This window comes from Protopterus annectens, chromosome 14.part0, assembly GCF_019279795.1.
Source record: "Protopterus annectens isolate FY-2018-M chromosome 14.part0, PAN1.0, whole genome shotgun sequence".
In the NCBI taxonomy this organism is placed as follows: Eukaryota; Metazoa; Chordata; order Ceratodontiformes; family Protopteridae; genus Protopterus; species Protopterus annectens.
The window spans coordinates 509,773,293-509,799,498 of record NC_056748.1 but is presented as its reverse complement, the minus strand read 5'-3'; the positions used below and the strand labels follow the sequence as shown (position 1 = coordinate 509,799,498).

General features: G+C 40.8%; 1 protein-coding gene across 1 annotated transcript in view; it reads right to left on the bottom strand.

Moving 5' to 3' along the window:
* The window catches only part of LOC122788694 (prominin-1-A-like), an 899,670-nt gene that overhangs the window by 336,521 nt on the left and 536,943 nt on the right, over positions 1 to 26,206 (bottom strand). Inside the window, exon 8 of the mRNA XM_044055589.1 lies at positions 18,225 to 18,424. Coding sequence (XP_043911524.1) covers positions 18,225 to 18,424 — 200 coding nt within the window. The remainder of the gene's footprint in view (positions 1 to 18,224; positions 18,425 to 26,206) is intronic.

Genomic DNA, 26,206 nt, shown 5'->3' with positions numbered 1-26,206 from the left:
CAACCTGTACCAGTAAAGCTGTCACCTTTGACAAACCCCAAGGATCTGTGCTTGGCCATTCACTGTTTGAACTCTATTTCTCAACAGTTCAAGTTTGCTGATTCTTGCATACTGTGTACAATCATTGAGTCCACCAATGGAGATAACATAGTACAGGAGGAGGTAAATAACACATAACTGAATAGCAACAAAGGCACACGATCTACAAATAAATGCAGAAATGTGTGTTTATAATGTTGTCCATCTGAAAAGCGGAATTCCACGTTAATCAGAGCATTGACATGTTGTGCACATCATAAGTAAAGCTATCATACTGAGATCATAGGATTGTATCACAACACTGTAGTCAAACCTCATCACAACACTAACAGAGTATAATGCTCTCTTTTTATGTACATCGCCAGACACATGTTGCAGCTGGAGAGACCACAGGGCTTTCTCAGCAACATAACACAAGGCCAACAATCCATACCAATGGTGATAACATAGTACAGGAGAAGGTAAATAACACATAACTGAATAACAACAAAGGCACATGATCTACAAATAAATGCAGAAATGTGTGTTTATAATGTTGCCCATCTGAAAAGTGGAATTCCACGTTAATCAGAGCATTGACATGTTGTGCACATCATAAGTAAAGCTATTGTATTGAGATCATAGGATTGTATCACAACACTGTAGTCAAACCTCATCACAACACTAACAGAGTATAATGCTCTCTTTTTATGTACATCGCCAGACACATGTAGCAGCTGGAGAGACCACAGGACTTTCTCAGCAACATAACACAAGGCCAACAATCCATACCATGATATATGTAGATACATTAAAAGCCATATCACTGTAATCTATTTTATAGGATGAGGTGACTTCTGCCTGGCCTCCAGGCCAGTCTCTGACCCTGCCCTGGTGGGAGTACTGCATATCCAAAAATCTAATATAGCTAATGACATCAGCAGTGTCTGTTAAAGAGAGTACAGCAGTGTCCCACATGCTGGTGTAAAATGGTCTCTGTAATATCAAGCAACAGTGCATGCACACACACACACACACACACACACACACACATGACTGCAGTGAGAATAGAACCCCTACTTAAGCACACAGCTTACAGAATACAGTACTGAATGCAAGCGCCATGGCACAAGTCTGGCTTTTACATGGCTGCAGGCCAGCTTATAGTGGACTACATCAGCAGTGCATGTTGGAGAGAAGAAGTTGGGAGGCCTGCATGAAATGGATCTGTAAGCATGTGCAAGCATCAAAATATTGTCCATTCATGGGATTGGAGCACCAACTGCAGGATACACACTTGTGGTCTTCCGGACACACACACACACACACACACACACACACACACACACACACACACACACACACACACACACACACACTGTTAATCAGAGTGAGAACAGAACCCCTACCTATCTGAGTACACAGACTACAGAACACAGTATATTATGCAAGCACCACTGCACAAGTCTGACATTTACAAGACTGAAGGTGAACTTATAGTAGATGTCATCTGCAGGCCATGTGGGAGACCTGCATAGGCTCATAACTTCATATGTTCATAGGAGGCTACTAGCCTAATGGTCCTACAGTATTTAGAAGCCTAGTTGTGTAAACACAAGTACCCTTACTGAGAACAGTTGAATGGTCATTGTTAGCAGAGTAATTTTGTGAGCAGTATCAACTGGCACTGTCCATGATGGAAATAGGTGCCACCCCAAAGGTGACTTTACAATCACCCAACCAGTAGTCAAGGTTGCACTTGAAATGGGTCATGAGGAGCACTAATTCACATGCAGAGGAAGCCTATTACAGAGGAGTGTGAGTGGTTAGCGGATATATCTGTCTTTTCAGCATGTTCTGTTTATGCAAAAGGCTAGGTTGAAAACCCTGGCCCAAGTTACTCTTGTCCCATTTGATTTGTAGATGTCCAGCATTTTCAGTAGGGTAAGGTCAGAGATTGCTCTGTAGGGCAGGCATAGATCACCTCTCAGCAGTCTGCATGATGCTGAGTACACTGACAGGTCTTTCATTATTTCCATGTATGGTCTGAGATTGCTCTGTAGGGCAGGCATAGGTCACCTCTCAGCAGTCTGCATGATGCTGAGTACACTGACAGGTCTTTCAGTATTTCCATGTATGTCATGTTTTAGAGGCCCTGAATTCTCCCAGTCCCAAATGTCTGTGTTTTCTCCAATTACTGCAGGTGTCTGGTGAGTACATAGGTTCATAGGTTGGTACTAGGCTATCTGCCTGAAGGCATTTATAAGCCTAGCCAGAATGTGTTGGCTTTCCTGCCCCCTTAGATTAGTTCCCTGTGCCTCTGTCCAGCAGAGCCACTGAAGTGATCCTTGAGGTAAACTTTCTGTTTCCCATCCACTCATCAAGGTTTCTTTTGAAGAGTGTTAGTGAGGAGCTCTGCTTAATGTAGATTGGGATCTTCTTCCAAAGCATGGGAAGTCTCTGGGACAGGAATCTATCCCTCCAGCACGTCCTATTTATTGTTGTGGTAAGGTGTAGATCCCTAGAGCGTGTGGCTTGTGGGGATAAGGTTTTCTTTAGGTGGAGCATGTCCATCAATTCTGGGTTGGACATGGCCTTGTATGTCAGGCAAAGATCACTTCTGAGTAGGCGCTATGCAACCGAGTACAACTGGAGTTTCTTCAGTCAAGCTGCATAGGGTATCTGTTTGAGGCCAGTAATCCTCTTGTTGAGGTACTTCCATGGTCTTTCCAGCTGTTGCAGGTGTCTTGTAAGGTACATCCCAAATGAGGCGTTGTACTCTATGATGGGTCTGATGAGTGATGAGTAGAGGGGCACAATGACCTCTTTTGATCTGGATGTGAACCCTTTTGTGGTTAGGTGGGCCATGTAGAAGGATTTTCTAACCACTTTGGCAATGTGATCATCAAAGGTGAGATTACTATCTACATGGGTCCCCAGATCCCTTATTACGTCTTCCGTATTTAGGGGACTACCACCTATGTGGTAGTTTGTGAGTACTTTGTTTTTTCCAAAGGGGATGACTATGCACTTTTTGGCATTTAGCTTGAGGCCATGATTTTGACATCAGGTATCCGTCTCAGTGAGACCCTTTTGGAGGATGTCTGTGTCAGCTGGAGAGTCAATTATAGCCCCTAGTTTGCAGTCGTCTGTGAACTTGGTCAGCCATAGTCCTCCTGTGCTTGTCTGTACCTCTAAGAAGTATATGCCAAACAGGAGGGGTCCTAGGACTGAACCCTGGGGAATGCCACTTGTAACCAGTTTAGAGTCGGACCTAGCTCCCGCAACTCTCACCATGTGGGTTTTGTCCATGAGCCAGTTGGTAACTCATCTTGTGACGTAGGGGTTTATGTTTGGGCTGGTGAGCTTGTCTATAATACCAGAATGGGGAATGGTGTTGAAGGCCTTAGCGAGGTCTAGGTAGGCTGTGTGTACCACCTTTCTCTCGTCTATAGCCTTGGTAACTGTCTCAAAGAAGTCCACCAGGTTTAGGAGGCATGATCTGCCCTTAACAAAACCAAACTGGGTAGAGTCCAGTGTTTGGAGGTTCCCAATGTCTCTAGTAATGAGTTCCATGATGATGTGCTCCATAGCCTTGCAGACCAAGCTAGTCAGGCTTATATGGCAATAGTTCCCGGGGTCTTTTGTGGCTGTTGTGGTTGTTAAAGACAGAAGGGAGCATTGTACATTTCTGTGATTGTTGGCCATTCTTCATTTATCTGAGCAGTATTGAGACACACAGTGTGTAAGCCATTCTGTATCAATGACCTTAAATGTGTGAGGATATTAAGTGGAAATAATATAATATGCAGTTGCCAACAAATGAAGGGCAGGTTGGATGTTAAAGGAACTCAACCTGTAACTTGTGCGCTGCTTACTTACATTTCCAACCTTACACCTAACATTTTGTAGATCTAACCTGAGACACCCAGTGGAAGTAAGGCAGCCTGCAGTCCTATTGTGTTTTCCTTTTCCAACCACTAATCATTCACAGTTGCAATCCATTAAAAACAAACACTGAGGGAGTGTCTACACTATGTTTACAGCTCCTACATGGATCAATTTTTTTTTTTGGGATTCAGCAATTATAATGAATTCACATCTCATCTGCATATTCACCATGCTAACAACCCTAAATCTATACCATATAAGAAGGCAACCATGTAGCGAGCCAGACTGATGGTGAGGAGACTTGTTTATGTTGGGAAGGCTGCAGATAATGCTATTTCTTCAGGATAAGGTACAGAGGAGTACTAAACTTCAGAAGGTATGCTTCCATTTGGTCAGCTACATACTACATATCCTGGAATGTATTTAAGACAAATCTGAAACAAAGGCCTTACACTTTTATCTGTATACATTAGTTAGAAGTGTACTGATGGCACAGGCATGTTTGCCAAGCCACTTCAGAGGTACACATGATTGCCAATACAAAAAAATGGAATGCTGTGTAACAAATATGAACAAATGTTTCAGGAACAGTTCCTTTGACAGCACTTTTAGCATTTCAATGATGGGTTGTTAGCAAAATGTGACATTTCTCTGTTCTATTGGGGGGGGAGCAAAGGTGAGTTAATGTTATAGCACAAATAAGGGTACATTGTTTTTGTTTTTGGTGAACAAAGGTCAGTTAATGTTATTGCACTGGCAAGGATATGTTGCTCTTGTTACCCTCTTTGTTTTGCATCCTGCCTGTTGTTCCTATTTCACATCTCTAGAATGTTTTATGTTTCACCAGTGGGTAATACTGAGTGGCTACCTTTTCTGTGTGTTCTGTAAACAGTTATATTGTAGTTATGTGATGCTTATGTGTATTATCCTTCTGCTGTCTTTTAGGACACATAGGAGTATGCCACCCAGGTATGTCAATCCTTAAAGACCCCCCCCCTTCACCGATGCTGAGTACCAGGTGATTGTGGATGCCTTTAGACAACATGGTGCTTTTCTGCTGGAAAGGGGATTGGGAAATATGGCACATGGGCTGCAAATATGGTGCCAGATAGTAGTTGATGTGAATGCCATGGGGTGGCCATGGCAGGATATATGAACAGGTGTACCACATTTGCACAGAGGAGAGCAGCTGCAGAGGGCTATAACCAGATGGTTACTAGAGGAGGGCCTGCTAGGGAACTATCTCCCAATGAAGAGTTCCTGGCCAATATCAGGGATCCAGCCAGCTCTCAGAAGAGTACAGTACAGAATGTGCTGGATATTGGAGCAACAGTTTCAGAGACAGCAAATACATCCCAGGAGGAGCTTCCAGGTAGGATTTGATATCTGAACAGTTGAATATTGTTATATAGTAAAACAACTGAAATAAAAAAAATACTTCTGTGCGACAGCTCTTTTTTTGGAGGGGGAGAAGATTTCTACAGTTATTAGCATAGGATGGAGTTAGCCAGGTTCTTGTTCATAGGTTCATAGGCTCATAGATTAGTACATAGTACATAGTACTAGGCTAACCACCCTTGTAGGCCATTTTTAGCCTACCCAATTACCCTATGTGAGAATCAAACCCTGCACCTTGCATCTCTAAGGTAAACACCTTAACCATTGTACCATCCTCCCATACCAGTATAGTTAATGGACATATAAAGGGGTAAAAGTATTACCCCCTGTGTTAATGTTAATTGTGATGATGCTGCTCTTACTGCTGCTAACTTCTTCCAGGGCTGTCTGGATTACAGAGGGGGATCTCTTCTGTAGATAGTAAGCCAAATATTTTTGCATCAGTACTGCTGAGCAATTTAAAGAAATATTTAGTGTGTGCTGTTGATGTCTGCAATAGTGGCAGCACTGTTACTTTACTGGCATATATGGCAGTAGAGTAGTATAGATATGAATTTATTCCAGTGTTTGTTGCTTTTTATCACTGGTGATCATGACAGTAGGAGTGTGGGCCCTCTGCCACCTCATGTCAGTGTATCAGCAGACTCTGATGATGATGGTGGCCAAACTGAGGCACATTCAGGGGGTGCAGTGGTTGAATCTGACACTGAGGTTGACATACAGCCATCCCATGCAATTCCATCAGACATGGCCAGTAGGTCTATGTCTACCCATTCCAGTAAGGCCACAGATATTGGACTGGTGGAGGGTGATGAAATTGATCAGGGAAGTGGCTTCAGTGCCTGTTGAATCTGGCCATAGCCAAAGTGTGGGTGAGATGCCATGCAGGAGGGTGCTGTCCCTCCTCCTCCTGGTGCAGGTGTCTCTTTCAGTGCCACTCAGCATATGTTTAGGGCCATCATGGAGGCGCAGGCATGTTCTCATAGGTTGTCTAGACACATGCTCCGGGTTGTAGATGTGGCATAGTCTGGCATGCATGACTGCCTCTGCTGTGTTGCTGATTCAATTGATCAGATATATGACACAGAATGAGCAGTGTCTGTGATGGAATATGTGCTGGGAGGGAATGGCATCCATGTGGGCGTAGGTCAGTCACATCATCTGCTGTCAGACAAGTGGCCATGCCCGATCATGGTCCTACAGTGACAGCATTTCCAGTGCTCTGTCAGTAAGTGTGCTGTCCACACCCAGATGTGGTAGACCATGGGTCATGGTCCTGGGCATCCCTGTGTGTGAAGGCAGCTTGTCCAGCAGAGATTAGTCACATTCAGCTAGCAGCACTGCATCTCACTGTGGACATGGATGTGCCAGTGCAACTCCTGGCAGAGCCAGTTTCATGGTTGGGAATGACAAAGATGAATTGCCACCTCTACCATGCATGACTCACAACTGTCTGACATACCAAAATGTAGAGCCAGCACAGTATTTGGCTGTGTTCATGCAGACACTCGCATACCAATTTAACCAGGAGGACCCTTACAGACACACACACAACAGTTACTCATTTTGTCTAACTGGCCATTTGTTGGTTTATCCAACTGTCTGCCTGCTTCTCTTTCTTAATCACACACACACAGTCACCAACATTTTGTGTCAGCCTAGGCTTTCTGCCCCTCCATACAACACACTGTGCAAGTGATAACTGTGCCATATCCCTGTTTTCTATCTTTTAGATTCAGAGAGACATAAGCTGGGTTTGAAGAAGTTTTACTTACTAAAGTAAGATGAAAGTGCGTACTATAGTGTGCCTGTCATGAATAAATGCTTTTTTGTGGAATATTTTGCAGCCAGCAGCTGATTTATTTATACATAAGCTTTGTGTCTGATGCTCAGGGTGCATAGCTAACTTAGTGCTTAGTATATCTGCATTTGTGATGTTGAACTGTTAATTGTACCTTTGACATATATTTGCCTTGGAAAATTAGACAGTTGATAGCATCAACATTTTCCAACTTTATTGTGAATGATCTTGTGAGAGTTGTGAAGTCAGAAACTGCAATGTGTATCATTACTTTCTAACTTCTCTTTTTAATGATTTTCCAGTACAAATGTATGCTGCTAAACTGAGGACATGCAGTGATCATCAGTACTATTGAGCGGTATGACTATATGAATCTTTGATGCCTGAGGCCTAATACTTAGTAATGGACACATATAAGTCAAGTAAGTCTCTGCTGTCACATGTTAAGGTACTTTCTGTACAAATCTCCCACTTTTTACTTGCTTACTATTCCAGCTAATGAAATACAAGGATATGTCACACACATTCATATTACTAAACAATACACCAGGTTCAGGACTTACCTTTTAAATGCAGCAGTTGCCACAGTTTTTGTTCAGGGCGGACTCTGTCTGATGCAAGCAGTACACAGCCAATACATGGGGGAGGTAACTGCTGTGTGAGTTGCCGGGCAATGTTACTATACATATGTGAGTAAGAGGAAGGTTTTAGACCCCTAGGTGGTGAGTGAGTGTGCTAAGTGTTGTCTCTTAGCCAATGCAAGGGCATGCTGAGCACGCCTATGTCTTGCCTTCACCAACAGCAGCTGGTGGTTCCCCCACTGACTCCTCGTCTGCCTGTGGCAACCTTGGCCTTAGTGGTGGGATGTGTGCCCCTTTCACTTGCTGATCCTGCTGAAGCTGTTTCCTCAGGATTATGTTGTGTAGCATGGCACATACTGTGAACATTTCTGTACATGTCCATGGATTGTACTGCAGGGGTCTCCCAGATGTAACTAGGCAGCAGAACCATGACATCGGCAGCCCAAACACAAGCTCTATGATATTTCTGGTTTGAGCTTGTGCCTCATTATAGCATTCTTCTATCAGTGTGTGTGCATTTCTGATGGGTATCATCAGCCATGGTTCCAATGCATAACCCGAATCTCCTTGGTAGATGATCCTGTGGGATATCACCCCTAGCAAACATCTGGCACAGTCAGTAGGTGTGCCAAATATGTAAGTCGTGGTAACTGCCAGGGTTGCCAGCACACACATTCAAGATGATTTCCTTGGCATTACAAATGACTTGGCAGTTGATAGAGTGGTAGCCCTTTCTCTTTATGTAGATCCTGCCCTGTTCCCTGGGTGATGCCTTCATTTCTGTATGTGTGCAATCTATACTACCAACTACTTCAGGGTAGTATGCTACAAGGTAGAACTCCTGCATATTTCTGGCCCTCTCCTCAGAGCTACAAGGAAAATATATGTGGTCGTTGGAATGCAGGAGCATAGCATTCAGGAATTGGTGAAGGAGCCTGTATGCTGATGCCTGTGACACCCCCAGCATGTCCCCTGTTGGTCTCTGAAAGGCACCTGTAGCTAAGATTCTAAGGGCTACACATATCTTGGTCTCCACTGGAATGGGCTCCCCTCGGTTTGCTCTGGCTCTGAATTGAGGACGGCAGTGGTCGCACAGTTCCTTTAGTATGTTCCTGTCCACCCTGTAGCACTCTACAATTTCCACATCATGTAGGTTGTGAAAAGTTAAACGGGGCCTGAAAACTGTTCTCTTTCTCAGCCTAGGCCTATCAGCAGCGGCATTGGCTTCAGCCTGTAGCACACACAAATGAATTAAAGGAGCAGACAGCCTGTAACATTCTGTCTGTGTAGACTCCTTTCCATGGTTGTATTCCAAAAGTTCCGGAATTCGCACGGAGTCTACACTGATGCTTTATAGCTTGTTGAATAGTTCCATCATGTTGTTTATGCTGTAATTAACATGCCACTGTATTTACCTTGTTTGGGCATGCCATGTAGGCTTTATTGAATCCCCATAATGTTAACAAACTACTTAAGGAAACAGCATCATTGAGACCAGGAAATGTGCAGGCATTCAAACTAATCTGTCATAACTCCCTATATTCCATTGTATGTTCCCAAGGGTTAACAGAGACCTGTTCATCATCATTCTCTTTCGGCTTTTCCCGTTAGGGGTCGCCACAGCGGATCATCTCTTTCCATTTCTTCCTATCCTCTGCATCTTGCTCTGTCACACCAACCGCCTGCATGTCCTCTCTCACCACGTCCATAAACCTTATCTTAGGCCTTCCTCTATTCCTCTTACCTGGCAGCTCCATCCTTAGCATCTTTTTCCCAATATACCCATCATCCCTCCTCAGCACATGTCCAAAACAACGCAATCTCGTCTCTCTTGCTTTGTCTCCAAACTGTCCAACATGAGCTGACCCTCTAATATACCGATTCCTAATCCTATCCATCCTAGTCACACCGATTGCAAATCTTAACATCTTTAACTCTGCCACATCCAGCTCTGACTCCTGCCTTTTTGTCAATGCCACTGTCTCCAACCCATATAACATAGCTGGTCTCACTACACTCTTGTAGACCTTCCTTTCACTCTTACGGATACCCGTCTGTCACAAATCACTCCTGACACTCTTCTCCACCCATTCCACCCTGCCTGTACTCTCTTCTTCACCTCTCTTCCACATTCACCATTACTCTGAACTGTTGATCCCAAGTACTTAAACTCGTCCACCTTTACCAACTCTACTTCCTGCATCCTCACCATTCCTCTACCCTCCCTCTCATTTACACACATATATTCTGTCTTAGCCCTGCTGACCCTCATTCCTCTGCTCTCTAGAGCATATCTCCACCTCTCCAGAGTCTCCTCAACCTGATTCCTACTCCCACTACAGATCACAATGTCATCTGCAAACATCATAGTCCACGGGGCCTCCTGTCTGATCTCATCTGTCAACCTGTCCATCACCACTGCAAATAAGAAAGGACTCAGAGCTGATCCTTGATGTAATCCCACCTCCACCTTAAACGGATCTGTCACTCCCACTGCAGTCCTCACCACTGTCACACTACCCTCGTACATATCCTGTACCACTCTTACGTACTTCTCTGCCACTCCCGACTTCCTCATACAATACCACAACTCTTCTCTAGGCACCCTGTCATATGCTTTCTCCAAGTCTACAAAGACGCAATGCAACTCCTTCTGACCTTCTCTGTATTTCTCCATCAACACTCTCAGAGCAAACATTGCATCTGTAGTGCTCTTTCCTGGCATGAAACCATACTGCTGATCACTAATCATCACCTCCCTTCTTAACCTTGCTTCCACTACTCTTTCCCATAACTTCAAGCTGTGACTAATCAGTTTTATCCCTCTGTAGTTACTGCAGCTCTGCACATCACCCTTATTCTTAAAGATAGGTACCAAAACACTTTTTCTCCACTCCTCAGGCATCCTCTGACTTTCCAAAATTTCATTAAACAATCTAGTTAGAAATTCCACTGCCATTTCTCCTAAGCACCTCCATGCTTCCATTGGTATGTCATCTGGGCCAACAGCCTTTCCATTCTTCATCCTCTTCATAGCTGCCCTTACTTCCTCCTGTTCTAAAATGAAAAAAGGGACAAACACAAGTCCAATAAAATGGGTACTGGAATGAAGATATGTGGGTCTTGTCATTCTTTTAAATACTTTCATGAAGGATATTCTTTGAAGCTAGGGTCCAGTAATTTTGAGTTCAAATTGGATTAGATCTGTGATTGTAGTACCAAAGGTGTGGTCTATATAGCATTTTGTGACAACTGTCATGGTTACTATGTAGGTAAAACCAAATGAGTTTTAAAGAAGAGAATATATGAATATTAATATGACATTATTAATTTAAATGTGAACAATGCATTGTATAAGCATAAGGTAAATTGCATGTACAGCAACAAGTTTTATTTTTTTGACAACAGGCTACAGAAGTATTTATGTTTACTGATCACCTTAACATTTTAGTAGCAATATTTCACAGTGATGAGTGGTGCAGCAGATAGAGTTGTTGCTTCACAGCAAGAGGATGCCCGGTTCAATTCTCAGCTGGGGTGCCTTCTGTGAAGAGTCTGCATCTCCTACCTGTGTTTGTGTGGGTTTCCTCCAGGTGCTCTGATTTCCTCCCCCATTACAAATACATACAGCAGGTGGCTTAGACTCTCTAAAATGGCCATAGGTATGAGTTTGTGGTGTGGATGAACTACTGCATTACGGCTAGTCACGCAGCAGTGTAAACCTTGGCTATAGATGAGTGTCACTGTTGAAGTGACATCCTGACCCCATATGAAAAAATGAGAAAGAGGGTTGTGGATGGATGGATAGATTTCATTAGCTACTAGGGATCTTCAGAAAATCAAACTAAGCTGTTTACTGGGACACATTTGACTCTCTTAACCAGCAGCAACACTCTACATAGCTCACACTCTTTGGTTAACGAATGTTTGTGGAAAGATGATGATACTTGCCTAATAGTGCTGAGAGATATGCATAACCCTGCTGTTTGCAGTAAATACATGCCATTTATGCATAGTATTCTGTAGAATAATGTATAGAAAAGAACAGTGAATGAAAAGTATTACAAAATAAAGACCAGCTATGCAATCTGAGAATATATTACTTTGTATAGTTATTTCAAAGTAAGATATTAAGTGGACATCAGTCTTCTAACAGTTATTCAGGCAGCACAGTAAACATGTGCATTTCTTATCTGCAAGTAATTAGTAGCAATGAAACCAAACGCAACAGATCAATGGTTTTGATAATTAAGATTGAACCTACTCCACACAAACTTACTAACTAGGGAAAGTATAACATTTTCCAAAACAAACCAAATAGATTTCCCTGTTTTCATTTGCTCTGAAGATAGACATTACTTTGAATCAGACAGATGCTAAATAGTTACCTGCACAGAATATCGAAGTTCTGCTCTTTACTTCACTTCCTTTATTATAGCACAGTTACAAAAAAAAAAAAAAACTTTCAACTGTGTAGCTGTTGCTAACAGTAGCAGTGTAACGATTCAGATGTGAAAGAAATGGGTCTTACTAAGAAGTACAGAAACTGACAAAAAAGGCACTTCTCTTTTGCAAATAATTCTAACTGGCAGGACAGCCATATTCTGCACTCATTTACTAATCATATAATCACAATTCAAATGCATTTATTTCAGGTTTTTATTTTCCTAAATTTGCTGGTGCCATTTTATTTCTTTTTTTATTAATTTAGTGCCTGATGACTAGGCAGGCAGGCATGCGCACTTGGCAATTGGTAATTGCTTTTTTGAGAGTCACAGATGAACAAGACTTTGACAACTAACAGGACAGACAGTACAAAGACAGGTAGCAGAAGATAAAGATTACATGGTAAATAGTAGAAGGGTAGCAAAATATAGTTAGTACAAGGACAGACAGTAGAGGAGAGATAGCACAAGAAAGATGGTACAAGGGCAAGTAGTACAGGAAAGACGGTACCAGGACAGGTTGTGCAGGATGTATGGTACAGGAAAAAGAATGCAGTACAAAACAGACAATACACATCAGATTGGTACAAGGACAGAAAGTGCAATTCACACTTGAGACTACTAACCTGGTATTGGAAAATATTATCTGTTAACTGCACAATGAACACTAATTTATAAACAAGTACTTGCATACTAACTAGACAGAGTAACCAGCATTCCGATTTTAAATCCATCAGTACCTAGGGGAATGAGTCTGGACAGCCCTAGCTGTTAAAAACAAATAGTTACAGCAACCATGTTCTCAACTCCACAAATCTTAGGAACAACTTAAACTGTCAGAAGGGTGAAAGACAAATTTACATCCTCCACAATAGCAAACATAATAGAAAGAAACTCAAAATATATATAAAAAAATCCATTTCATTGTGGTGATGTCAGGAATATAAAAGTGTCTTTTTAAGCAGTCGGCTACATGCCTATTCCTGAGACCAAAATGAGAAAAAAGTGGCACAGACTACATTCTGTCTAGTGTAGTATTCAACTGTCAGCATGTGCATATTCAGCACATGCTCAGTCCCCCTAGAAAACATCCACAGTCACTGAAGATGGCAGGAAAGCACTATAGCGACAGTAAGTTAAAATGCCATTACTTAAAAAAGTATTTTTTTAATAATATTACTGTATACTAGTAATAATCCATGGGTGACAATCAAAAGATTGAAACGGGTTTGGTCAAACCCACTTCAGTCGAAATCTGGAGGCTGAACGGCGACAATGTCGAATCCGACATTGTCAAAGTACGAATTTCACTCCATCTCGACCCATATTAAAGCCCGTTCCGAGGTTTATGGTGACTCAGAATTTGACAATGTCTTTTTCGTGGAAAGGGGTCGATGATCCCCTCATTCGATGGGGTCAGGTTCGTCCTTCTGATGGTAAACTGAATCCACTCCTGAATGTGACATGGATTATTGCTAAAATATCTAGTAAAATCATGACATGATCATTTCAATAACTATAATCTTTCACCACTATGTCCCATTAATGTCATATGCTATAACAGATTGAGGTAAGTTATCATCTAATAAATGATGTACATGTCCAACAGTACGTAACTTTACAGACTGAGATTAATCCCATTTATACTCTATCCACATTATGTACAAATGCCTATTTTTAGGCTTTTGTTCTTAACAGAAACCACAGTTAGATTATATTTGGCATTATACATGGACTGAATGTGTCTGAAGTGGTAAAGCAGCCCAGTGTCAAAAAGAATACTGTACATAATTGAGTTTCACATGCTGCAATTAAAATAGGTGTGAATGTAACATAACCATTAGTGTTTTGTGTGTTATCGTTAAAGTATATGGTGGAATGTTACATCTATTGGAAACTTGGAAAGTGTGCCTACAGATTCATTATAACAGTGGCAACTTTTAGATATTGCTGAGATTCACAGAAGATATCAGTATAATGCTGGTTGTTAAGAAGGAGAATATTTACTCCCCAGGCAGCCAGAAGTGTTGTTGAGTTCAAATCTAGGAATGCAAACAGAGTAACAGAATCCCCAGTAAAAGTTGTGTATAGGGAAACAGCACTGCTTTTGATTTTTTTAACGGTTACTACGGAGACCCTCACTCAGTATTGGTATTTAGGCCTCAAATTGCCATGAAACTTAATTCAGTCTGCTCTGTGTCTATTTTTCATTTACTGAATATATTGAGATTAAGAAAAGCAGATTAAGCTCAGGTACAATAAGGGGTAATGGGAAGAGGAAAGCAAATTACAGGACTCATGCAACTCATACAATGAAATGAATAAAAGGACAAGTCTATGAGTAGGCAGGTGTAAGTAAATCACTAGGGTTACCACATTACAATAGCATCATATGACTACATGACTGGGAAACACAATAAAATGGAAGTGGACAGAAACCTTATCCTAACAAGCACATTTCTTTTTTTCATTAAAGGAAAGAAGTGCCACTTTATAATCTCAGTGCTATACTGCAAGGGTAGCTATCATAAATGAGGCACATTTTGTGTGTTCATAGAACAATAAACTGTTGTTATGTGCTTCTTTCCTAAGGAATGCTGCTAATCAACAGCAACATTCTTCATGAGTTATTAACATTAATGCTGAGTGAGTTTGAAGAACACAGCGCATTCTGCATTGAAGTATTTCCTACAGCAATCTTATTTTTTGTTTTCTATACCTTCAAAAGCAGTCTTGAGTTTTGGCATGTAGGACATCCTATATGCTGATAACAAAATATAGATATGTAATTATAGTAAAAGAACCACACAGATCTCATGTTCCATAACTTTGATTAAATTAATATTATACACCAGGAATTTATCCTACTAGTTTCATCATTCAATCTATACTATTAGCATCTACTGTGAGTCCTTGCTATCAGTTATAATTTGCAGAAGTTTGTATATTTTCTAATTATTCACCCTCAAGAGCCAGATCAAGCACTAGGTGACCTGGGCAGTTGCCTAGGGTCAGCTGATTTGGGGGGCTCACTGGCCAGGGGACTGCCACAAAACTTAACATTTCTTCATTAAGGACTCACCCTGTGCACAGCATTGGAACTTCTTGATAAAGAGATTTAAGCATGTCGTACCAATGTTCTATGTGGTATGACACAAGATGGACTGTGTCTGACCACCTCACATCCTTCCCTACTCATGTCAGTGGCTTGCATGGCCTATGCAGATAGACCAGACAGCCGTTGCAGTCTCTCCCCTAAATGCATCTATGGAAGCAATACTTGCACCAGTGACCTTAATAGCACTGATGCTTATAACCCAGGTTACTAAGTTCTCACAAAAGCCATGGATCACATTCATTAGCTTCACAATGCTGTGTGTAACAGCTGTTTTTGCCAGGATCACTAACATGCGCATACATCAGGGACAGTGCTGGAGGCATGGCAATGATGCACCTCCCTGCATCTCCCCGTGGTGCACATCACATGTGTGGATTAGGGACACTAGTGGAGCCTATTTGGGACTCTCAGGCACAGCATGTCTGTCATATATCTGTGAGACCACATGTTCAGCAACTAGCTCTACAAGAGGCCCTGAAATGGTGGATGATCATGACTCCTCACCTGTAGTGTAGCAGATAGTGTCACTATATCATCAAACCTAATTATCGGTCAGAGGTGGACTACTGATGTCAACCCTTTCTTGCTCTGTTATGCCAAATCTTCCATCAGTGGAATCTGTGAATGCATGAAAACTTGTGACAGCATTATTGACCCACATACATAAACCTTAACACCCCCCGTGGAATTTATACTGGTACACATGGTAACAGTAGGCACATGGAATATGTGCAGAAGGCCTGCAGTGCAGTTCATTCTCCTGACAAATGAACTACCCTAGACACTATCTCCTTCCAGTGACCACGCCAGTACCTGTGCACTTAAAAACTACATGTCATTCAGTGGGTCTGCATGCTACGCTATAGTATGCACATGATTATGATCTCCCATCATGTGGACCTGGTTAACAACTGCAGTTACTACTATGTGTAGCCTCAATACCCCCACATGGTACTGTGCCCATGCTTTGATTTCTGCCCTTGGCCTCTTTCACATTATGCATGTAAACTGCACAACATCCTATTCATGGCTTGCTCTCCCAACAAGAACATATCATTGTGCCATGCCAGTGTGCTGCGGACCCGGTTATACAACTTGTGCCTCATTCTCCTTGAGGACCACCACTGAGTTTGTAGGGATTCACTTCATAATCTCGAAATACTGAAATATCGAATTTCAGTATCTCGAGACCACGAAGTCGAAAATCCAAATAACCTAAACCACAAAACCGTGAAACCCAAAATCCTGAAACCACAAAACAGCAAAAGGACACAGCACATACAAACATACACACCTCCCGACACTATACAAAAATATATGTAATACAACACACACAACTAAACAAACACACACACCTACCCTTACTATATGCAGGGGGCTGTGCCCCCACACCCCACTACTAATATATAGTAACTCCGAGGTCGCACTACACTCCATAACACAGACAACCCAGCACCACATATTCCACCCCTCCTGCACAAATACACATCACAGACATACAAACACCACCACTCCCAACACTAACACACTCATACTCTGACCTACCTACCCTAACCCACACATAAAACATCCCAACACACTCGCACACAATCCCTCCCCAAAACCTAAAATAAACAACACTCACCTAACGTGCTGTCTGTACCGGGGTTCAACACTGTCAGATTCGACATTTCCGGGTTCACGATTTCCGTCCATTCGACTTTATAAGCTCGAGATTCTGAAATTCAATATTTCAGGATTTCGAGCTTATAAAGTGTTTTCGTTTGTAGATATCTATGGGGTACTTTACTGGAAGAATTCCTTCCTTAACTCTGTAATGCTCATTGTCCATGGACATTTTACTCAAATTCCTCTGTATTTCAGTCTTATGGCTATAATAGGCATTGTGCAAGATGTCAATGGAGCTTTACATTGCACTAAAAGCAACAGTTAACTTTACACAAATGAAGCAGTCAGTGCTAAGGTCTGTGAATCACAAATGAAGCAGTCAGTGCCAAGGTCTGTGAATCTCTTCCCACTTGCAATGCACTAGCCACACATATCAGACTGAGCTGTACACATGCCATTTAGCACAAGGCATGTGATTCCTATGCTTACTTATAGGACATGTGAATGCACATAGAATTATGCTGATCAACACATGATTCACAATCATGTATTTGTACAGAAAAGGCTATCATTTGGTTCTTTGAGTAGATCTATCAAGTGGCCATGGATCTTTCTCAGACTGGTAAAAGCAGGGCTCCTGCCTCCTGCATACTGTACCACATATCTAGAAAAAAATAACACGTTGCACCGCAAGTTAGCAGCATAAACGAAAAGAGCTGCTTTCCACTTATACTGCTCAGTCCAATAACCGTCAGTTTGCAGTTAATCTGCAGCAATCAATGATACCTAATTCCACTAAATTCTGTAACAATGAATTTCAAGGAGCTGGGGATGAAGAAATAAATGACTCCACTGCTATATCTATGATTACCTTCCCACTGCTTTGCATAGTAAAGCCCTTGACATTTAACACTGTGCAGGCACTCTGCACTTGTCTATAAATCCAGCCTAAGACTCTTTCTGAAACCTCTAAATGATTTGTCAATTAAAAAAAAAAAACGTACCTAAACCCAAGACATAACTAAAATACTTCTTTCCTGCTAAGGCCTATGACAGACCACCTGTGCAACAAGTCTTGCGCCCTGCTGTCTCCCTAACATTTTCTTTTAGAATTAAAGCATAACATTTTCAAAAGAAATGTAAATCTGATGGGCTGCTTGTCTGAACTTTTTCAGATGAGGCAGGTGACCAATGCATTTTAGTTACAAAGTCTTCCTCAAGTCAGTCTCCTCTGCTTGAATCTGACTACATGTTCATGAAGGCTGTGCAATATTTTTATATTATACAATAAGTATTCTTTTCTACATACAGAAATGAAATAATTCTTCTGTCTAGTGTGAGGTTCTGTAAGTGCAGTTACTTACCTCTTGGTAGTTGGCATCAATGACGAGTCCATCCACATCCACTTGTACACTTTTGCAATTTGTACAGTTAGGATTATTGATGGTGGTGTTGATTGCAGTCTGGATGCTGCTGAGATTTCTTTTCAAAATGTCTTGCATGTGATGCAGGTTATACGAGGTCTGGTTTGCTATAGCCAGGTTGGTAGCTGTATCATTTATATCTGTGAAGAATAGAAATGTACCTGAATTAGCATGCTGTTTCAGTTTCCCAGATGTCTCAACTCAAAATCACTATTGTACACATTTGTTTATTATTATCATAGCAGCCTTATAAGCATTCAAGTTAATCAGATAAACACACACACACGCACACACGCACACACACACACACACACACACACACACACACACACACACACACACACACACACACACACACACACAGCGTGTGCATTTCTGAGTACATCTGTTTTCTAACTCTCAAACCAGTAGATTATCTAGATTATCCTAGAATGTTGCTACTGTACATCTTGTAACAATTATGGCTAATGAAAATACCAAGGTTTTTGCAATTTATGTCTTCACTACAGACAGGTACAGAGTAATGCTCAGTTTTGAGGGAATTGGGTTGAAGTTTCACTGTTCTGTTCATAGAATATATATGAATCCTTATTCTTGAGTCAGATTTGATTCAGGTATGAGACACTGTACCCAAACTATCAAGATTTGCTTCAACAATTAGCTGCAGTGGGGATAACAGGCCTCCCCCCAGGACCCATGTTAATGCCCATCCAAGAGTTTTTGAGCATCAAAGGTCAATAGATTGGATATGATAAAATGTACCTTGATGTGTCCCTGCTGACAAATTGCCATACAATCATATGAATATACACTAAATGGTCACTATGACCAGAATGCCAGAGATCACAGAGGATATTTATCTTCAAACATTAAGGATTTGAATCCTTAGTACACCGAGAAGAAAGGACTGAGGTTCTATACTGCTAGTGAAAATTAAGCAGTAATACTAAAAAGTATGACAGCAGATTCTGATGTGTCAGACTTAATCAGTAATCTAAGATTTCTGAAATACATTCACATTCCAGAAAACCCCTCTGAAATGTTATCAAAGGTTCAGTTTTGTAAATTACCGCTGCTGGCGCCAGCACATAGTATATTTAGTACACCTTCTTATCACACTAGCAAGCTGTTGCATAGCTTGGCCTCACCTTGTTAAGAAGTCAGTTCTCCTTAGTGTATTGTTCATGGAAACTGTAGAAGGTGACAGATATACTACAGTGTACTTTGGAATGGCTGTCTTCATATAAATATACCATTTAGAATTTGTTAATCACAGCTATGACAAATATTTATAACATCTGAGCAAATGCAAAGTAACAGCACTGCACATACCTCTCAACTGTCCAGAAATTTACAGAATGTTCAGATTTTTGCCTCATAGCTTTACTTTGTTGGTCATAAATTTTTGGTTCTCTGGCAAATCATTGATGACTGAAACCATTAAATAATGATAGAGATTTGAGTTTCAAACTTCCTATCCAGCAGAAAAAGTTTATTAGAACAGTATATGTACAATTTGTCCTCCCTTTATTTTTGCCTTTGTCCAGACTTCCAGTGCTATGAAATTGAGACGTATGACACTGACGTTACAACTCACACAGGCACATCACTGGAAACAGCAGAATTCTATACGACAGCACTAACATAACAGAGGAGCAAATGTTAATGTTCCTGAAAAAGAATACATCATCAGATGGAAAATGAGATTTTTTTTCTTTTTTAATTACTTTTTTCACTAAGTGGGAGAAGGCAGAACATTTTTGTCTTTTTTCCTGCACTACAGATACAATAACCAAACAAAATAAATAATTGCCATGGCCTCTACATTTAACAATCATGTCACGGAAGTAGGAACATTGCACATTAGGGTGATTCAGCAAGGGGTATATAAAACCAAGGTGCTAAAAGCATTTAATTCCTTCGTCTCTAATCTAAAACATTAGGTTCCAAATACAATACAGGCTATCTAATGTGATCACCCTGTGCATTCTTTCACTTTAGGTCTGAATGTTCTGATTATACCTCTCAACCTCTTACAGAAAGAAACATGGACAAAGGCAAAAATAATGGGGAACAAAGGGCCAAAAATAGGGACACTTTTTAAATATTGCTCTTACAAACTTAGAAAGTTGATAGAATAACAGGTTTTGAATTAGCATGAATTTTCTGAAGGATATAAAGAATGAACATCAAATGTCTGCCATTATTTCCTGGCTTCAGTTCTCAATGATTTGTCAGTGATTTCCCAGAAAACTTCAATTTTATGAGAAATGGACAAAAAATATGAATAAAAAATCTGGACAGTTGAGAGCTAAACTTCTAATTCTAGAGACCCCTTGAGCTGTGCTGCTAAGGCCATTGGAAATCAAAACCACAATGGAGAGAGGCTTTATTGAATAATTGTGGTTGCTTACTATCCATCCTATATATACCTATCTTACCCTGTGTGGAATTGCATGTTACATCTATGCCTAACACTACAGACATTGTTTTGTTCTATTTTTCTTGTCCCACTTGCATGCAATTACAAATTCTCTTTTCAAAGCATTTTCAAGCACTAACACTAGTAAAAACATCTACATTTTGCCATTTGATAGCCAAGAGTAGTGGCCTGATGTTGAATTTTTTTGTATCTACTGATTCTTGCTTTAATTCCAGTCATATTGAATTATGCAGCTATCATTTAGTTTATTCTATTTTCACATTATCTCTTCAAAAAAAAAAAAAATACTAGCAAATTCACTTATACAAAAGTAATTATTTCCTGTTTACTGCTTGTTTGCTTACCAAAGTACTTATCTTCGGCTTATTATGACAACTATGACACCTTTTCAACCTGCTCTTTTCACTCTTGTTATGGTTGGGCTCACTCTGCTTCCCTGTCCTAGTCCCTGTTCTGAACCACCCCCACTTCACCTAAACTTATACCATACTATCCCCACCCACTACAACAAAACAACTAACCAAATTCACTGAGACATCCAGCTGGCCTAAACCCTATACTTAAAAACTCATATCACCAACATAACGCATCAGAGCTACTTCAGGTGAAGCTAACATTGGGTAAGACAGCGATTCAGGTCGTAGCCTGCTATAGGGCCCCAACCATGTCCCAAGACTCACACTCCATGTTCCTAAGCACCCTGGATAATATTAGGGTCCAACCTAAAACTCTTATACTGGGCAAATTCAACTACCCCTCCATTAACTGGAAAACTACTCATGCACCAATACACTTGCCCAACGTTTCCTGGAATTCATTAATTCCAATGCCCTGGACCAACTCGCTCTTACCCCCACTAGAGGTAACAACATCCTTGACCTGGTCATTACTAACATGGGCAACTGTTGCTCTATACCAGTAGTCAACTCCTCCCTGGTTAGATCCGACCACAAACTAATCATCTTGAAAATCCACATCCCACCCACTCCCCCCCCCCCCCCCCGCAAAGGTAACCACCATGAAAAACTTCTCCAAAGCTAACTTTGGGCTTCTAAAGACAGAGGTGGCTAACTTCACGGCACCCATGCAAATGGAGAATAGTTGCATGACTGCTGAATCATACACCAATGCACTGTACAAACACATACACAAATGCATGGATCTCACCATACCCAATAGAACCAAGACGCTCTCCTCCAAAAAACAGAAGCCAATCTGGTGGTCCACTGCCATAAACAAACTCTACAACAGAAAGAGGAAACTGATGTGGAATAAAGTGAAGTCCCAAGACTGGAAAAACTCCCTTATCTGCCTCAAAAAAAAGTTGAGATCCCTCATCAAATCCTCTAAAGCTAGCTATGAAAACAGAATTGCTGCAGATAGTAAAGACAACCACAAAGCCTTCTACAGTTATGTAAAGAATCTCCATGGTAATACCCAGATTTTCTCTGAGCTACTGCACAATGGTACCTCCTATACTGAGCCAACAGATATTGCCAATATACTGGCCGACAGATTCAGTGCCAACTTTACCCCTCCCCCCAAGGACCAATCACAATACCAGTAGATTGCCAGACACCCAGTATTACTGCTGTACAGGTTAAAACAGCACTGTCCAAGGCCAATAATACAGCTTCTATGGGACCTGACAATATCCTTGGCTGTGTTCTACATGAACTAAAGAGAGAAATTGCACCTCACCTGTGTGCCCTGTTCAATCACAGCCTCACCTCAGGCTTTGTCCTTACCAAATTGTGCACTGCTACAGTAATCCCTCTCCAAAAAGGAGGGGCAACTACAGACCCTGGGAACTATTGCCCCATTAGCCTGATGAATCTGATATGCAAAGCTATGGGATGCATCATCATGGACCTAATAAACAAGGATATAGGGAATCTCCAAATGCTGGATCCCACACAGTTTGGTTTTGTGAAGGGTAGATCATGCCTGCTCAACTTGGTTAACTTCTTTGAGTCAGTCATCAGAGCTGTAGATGAAGACAAGGTTGTTCATACAGTCTACCTTTATCTGGCCAAAGTCTTTGATACCATTCCCCACTCAGGAATCATAGAAAAACTCACTCAGCTAGGCATCAACCACTATATCACTAGGTAGGTTGCAAACTGGCATACAGACGGTACCCACAGTGTGAAAGTAGCTGACTCCAAGTCAGACTGCCAACCAGTCACAAGTGGAGTCCTACAGAGTTTGGTCCTGGGTCCTCTTCTGTTTGGTATCTACTTCTCTGAAGTCCAAGCCAACATGAAGGGACTCTAGCTGACAAAGTTTGCAGACGATTGCAAGTTGGGAGCTATTATAACTCCCCAAGTGATGCTGACATCCTACAGAAAGGCCTCACTGAGACCAACGACTAATGTCAGAACCATGGCCTTAAGCTCAATGCCAAAAAATGTGTTGTCATCCCCTTTGGGAAAAACCCAGTTCCCATGAATTACCACAAATGGTAGTCCACTGAACACAGAAGGGGTTATAAGAGATCTGGGAACACAGGTTCACAGCAACCTCTCTTTTGACCACCACATTGCCATTGTGGTCAGAAAGTCCTTCTATGTGGCACATCTCATTACTAAGGGTTTTGCATCCAGGAAGAAAGAGGTAATTGTCTCCCTCTACTCTTCCCTCATTAGACCAGTCATCGAGGACAATGCCCATTTGGCATGTACCTCACAAGACACCTGCAACAACTGGAGAGGATGCAAAAGTACCTCACAAAGAGGATCCTAGGCCTTAAACACTTGTCTTACATAAGAGGTGGCAATACTAAAGTGATTTTAGAACTAAGAGAAACATAATGGCAATTGACATTAAATGCTAAGAATTCTCCAGGTATTAATGACAATATTTCTATTGTACCCCTTCTCAAATGGAAGTCTTTTAATATTTAATTCAGCTAGTGTGCATTCTTTAATTATGTTAAAAGCGTGGTTTGCAAATTATTTTAGTATTTTTAACATGTTTAATATAGGTTTTATATTTAATACAATTATACTGCACAGGATTTTAAACTAGAATTGCAATGAATACGTTTTTATATGTCGGATGCCATGTGTATTTTAATGTAAATAGGAAACGATGTTTATGTTGAGTGACTTTGATGATGTCATGTGTATTTTACTATAAAAAGGGAGTGATGTGTATGTTTAGTGACTCTGATGATGCCTAGGATTTGAAGGTGAAAGCACTTAGTCACGAATAAAGCTGTTTCTCTTTCCTGCCACTGTGCTGTTTTTTCCACTTTTTATTTTTTAATTTTTATTTTTGGTTTTATTAGTGATTTTCGCTCCTGGTGAGGTGGAATTTGTGTGTTGGATTTACTTGTGGAAGTCTGCTTTGTGGCGCAGGTTGCTGGACCTGGTTTTATCAACTTGTTCATTTCACTTTATCTACAATGGAAGCCCTAATTAAGGACCTTACAGAAGCAGTTTCTAAGCTGACAGTGAGTTTAGCTACACCTGCAGCACACAGTCAGTGTAATGGTATTGCATGTTTGACAGCTACACAAGATCTACAGGTGTTAACTTTACATTCTGTAGGTGGAATAGACAATTCAAACCACGAACCAGAGGGAGTTTCCATCCCTTCAGGATCTAGAGGGATGACTGACTGATTCTCCAGTCCCGTTTTACATTTTAATGAAGAGGAGCAGGAAGAGCTAGTTTTGGGAACTCTCAATAACCAGCTGATGTCTTTAGAAAAACTATGTCGCAAATTTCGTGGCCTCAAGCTGGATAACGCATTTCTACTGGAATCTATAAGATTGAAGCAAGTGCCTAAAGGGCTCCAAATTAACAAGTTACCAATTTCTGAAGGCAGCAACGTGTTTAATTAATTAACTGAACTTTATAACAATACAGGACTGGAGGTAATGTGAATTTTAATTAAGGACAATAACATCAAGTTGGATAATCTTAAAAAGGACATTGTTTCATTAGACACTAGTATTACAGCTGATTTATTATTTTCACATTATAAAACGAAATGTGACAAGATTTTGTTGGACTTGGAGAAGTATGTGACTGACAATTCTGCTGAATATGTAGCTAAGAATGCTTACAATATTAGTATGCATGTGAATGCTGGTAAAGTGGATGATGTTGATTATGATGAAGGGGGTACTTCGAATGTTAAATCTAATGATGTTATTAGACCTAGTAACCAAAACTACGTTAGCAATGTAAGTAACATTAGAAACAGAAGTGAGGTAAATGATGAGCTTTTTTTACAACCCACTCAGGAAGTAAGAAGATCGGAACGCCTGAAAAATCAGGCGAACAGGAATGGCCCTGGTTTTCAGAACCGATGGCGTTACAGCAGCAGAGGTTGGAAGTGGAGGAGGAGACAGAACCAATACTACTGAATAATATGTATAGTCCTGAATTATCAATTATTGATGATGATTTGCATGGCATACAACAAGATGTTGTCAAAATTCTTAAAAATGGAGATTTTACTTAATACAATTTTACCAACAAGCCACTGACCTCCATGCATTGTGAATTATTGAAAAAATGTTTTTCTTTTGTACCATCTTTTAAAACTGATATTGCCACTTTAATTTTAAACCTCAGGTTGTTTACAAGACATTTAAACCTGAAATTAATATTTTCAAGTGATGAGGGGGATGATCGCCCAGCACTAAAAAGGAGTACTACTTTTATTCCTTCCTGGCACAGAAAAATTGCACTTTTTGAGTCGTTTTGTGAATCAGAATTTAGGGCTGAGTTACAAAACAACAACATGGGGAGTGACAATCTCAGTAGACAGGAAAGAAAGATTTTTAATGAATTAAAAAGCGATACAACAATTAGGTTCATGAAACCGGATAAAGGCGGGGGGATGGCATTGACGGCAAAGTTTGACTATAGTTGTAAAATGTTTACTATTTTGAATGACCCTGCCACTTATTCTAGAGTTTCATTGAACGAGATCAACCATGCTTATTCTAAGATTGATATAGAGATATTTGACGCTTTTTCACAGGATGTTATTAATGGTGTTGAATTGTACTATCTGAGTGTGGATGACCCAGTTATCCCGGTGATCTTTGGAATTCCTAAGATCCATAACTGTGTACATGATCCTCCTTTTAGGCCAATTGTGGCTGCCAAGTGTTCAAAGACTGAGCCCTTGGCTGCCTATATTGACCACTACACTAAGCCTATTATTAAAAATGTTGATCATATTATGAGAGATTCTTGGCATTGTTTGGAGATGTTGCGTGACATTGTCACATTAGAAAATGTGAGCTTTTTGGCCATTGATGTGATCAATTTATTTTCTGTAATTCCACATGTTAAGGGTGTCAAGGCATTTGAAGAATGTTTAATTGGATCTGGCATGCTTCCCTAATGATAAGGTTAAATTTTTAACCAGTTTGATGGAAATTGTACTGAATAGTAATTTCCTCTTTTTTGAAGGCAAGTATTATCGCCAGACCACAGGTGTCGCGATGGGAGCG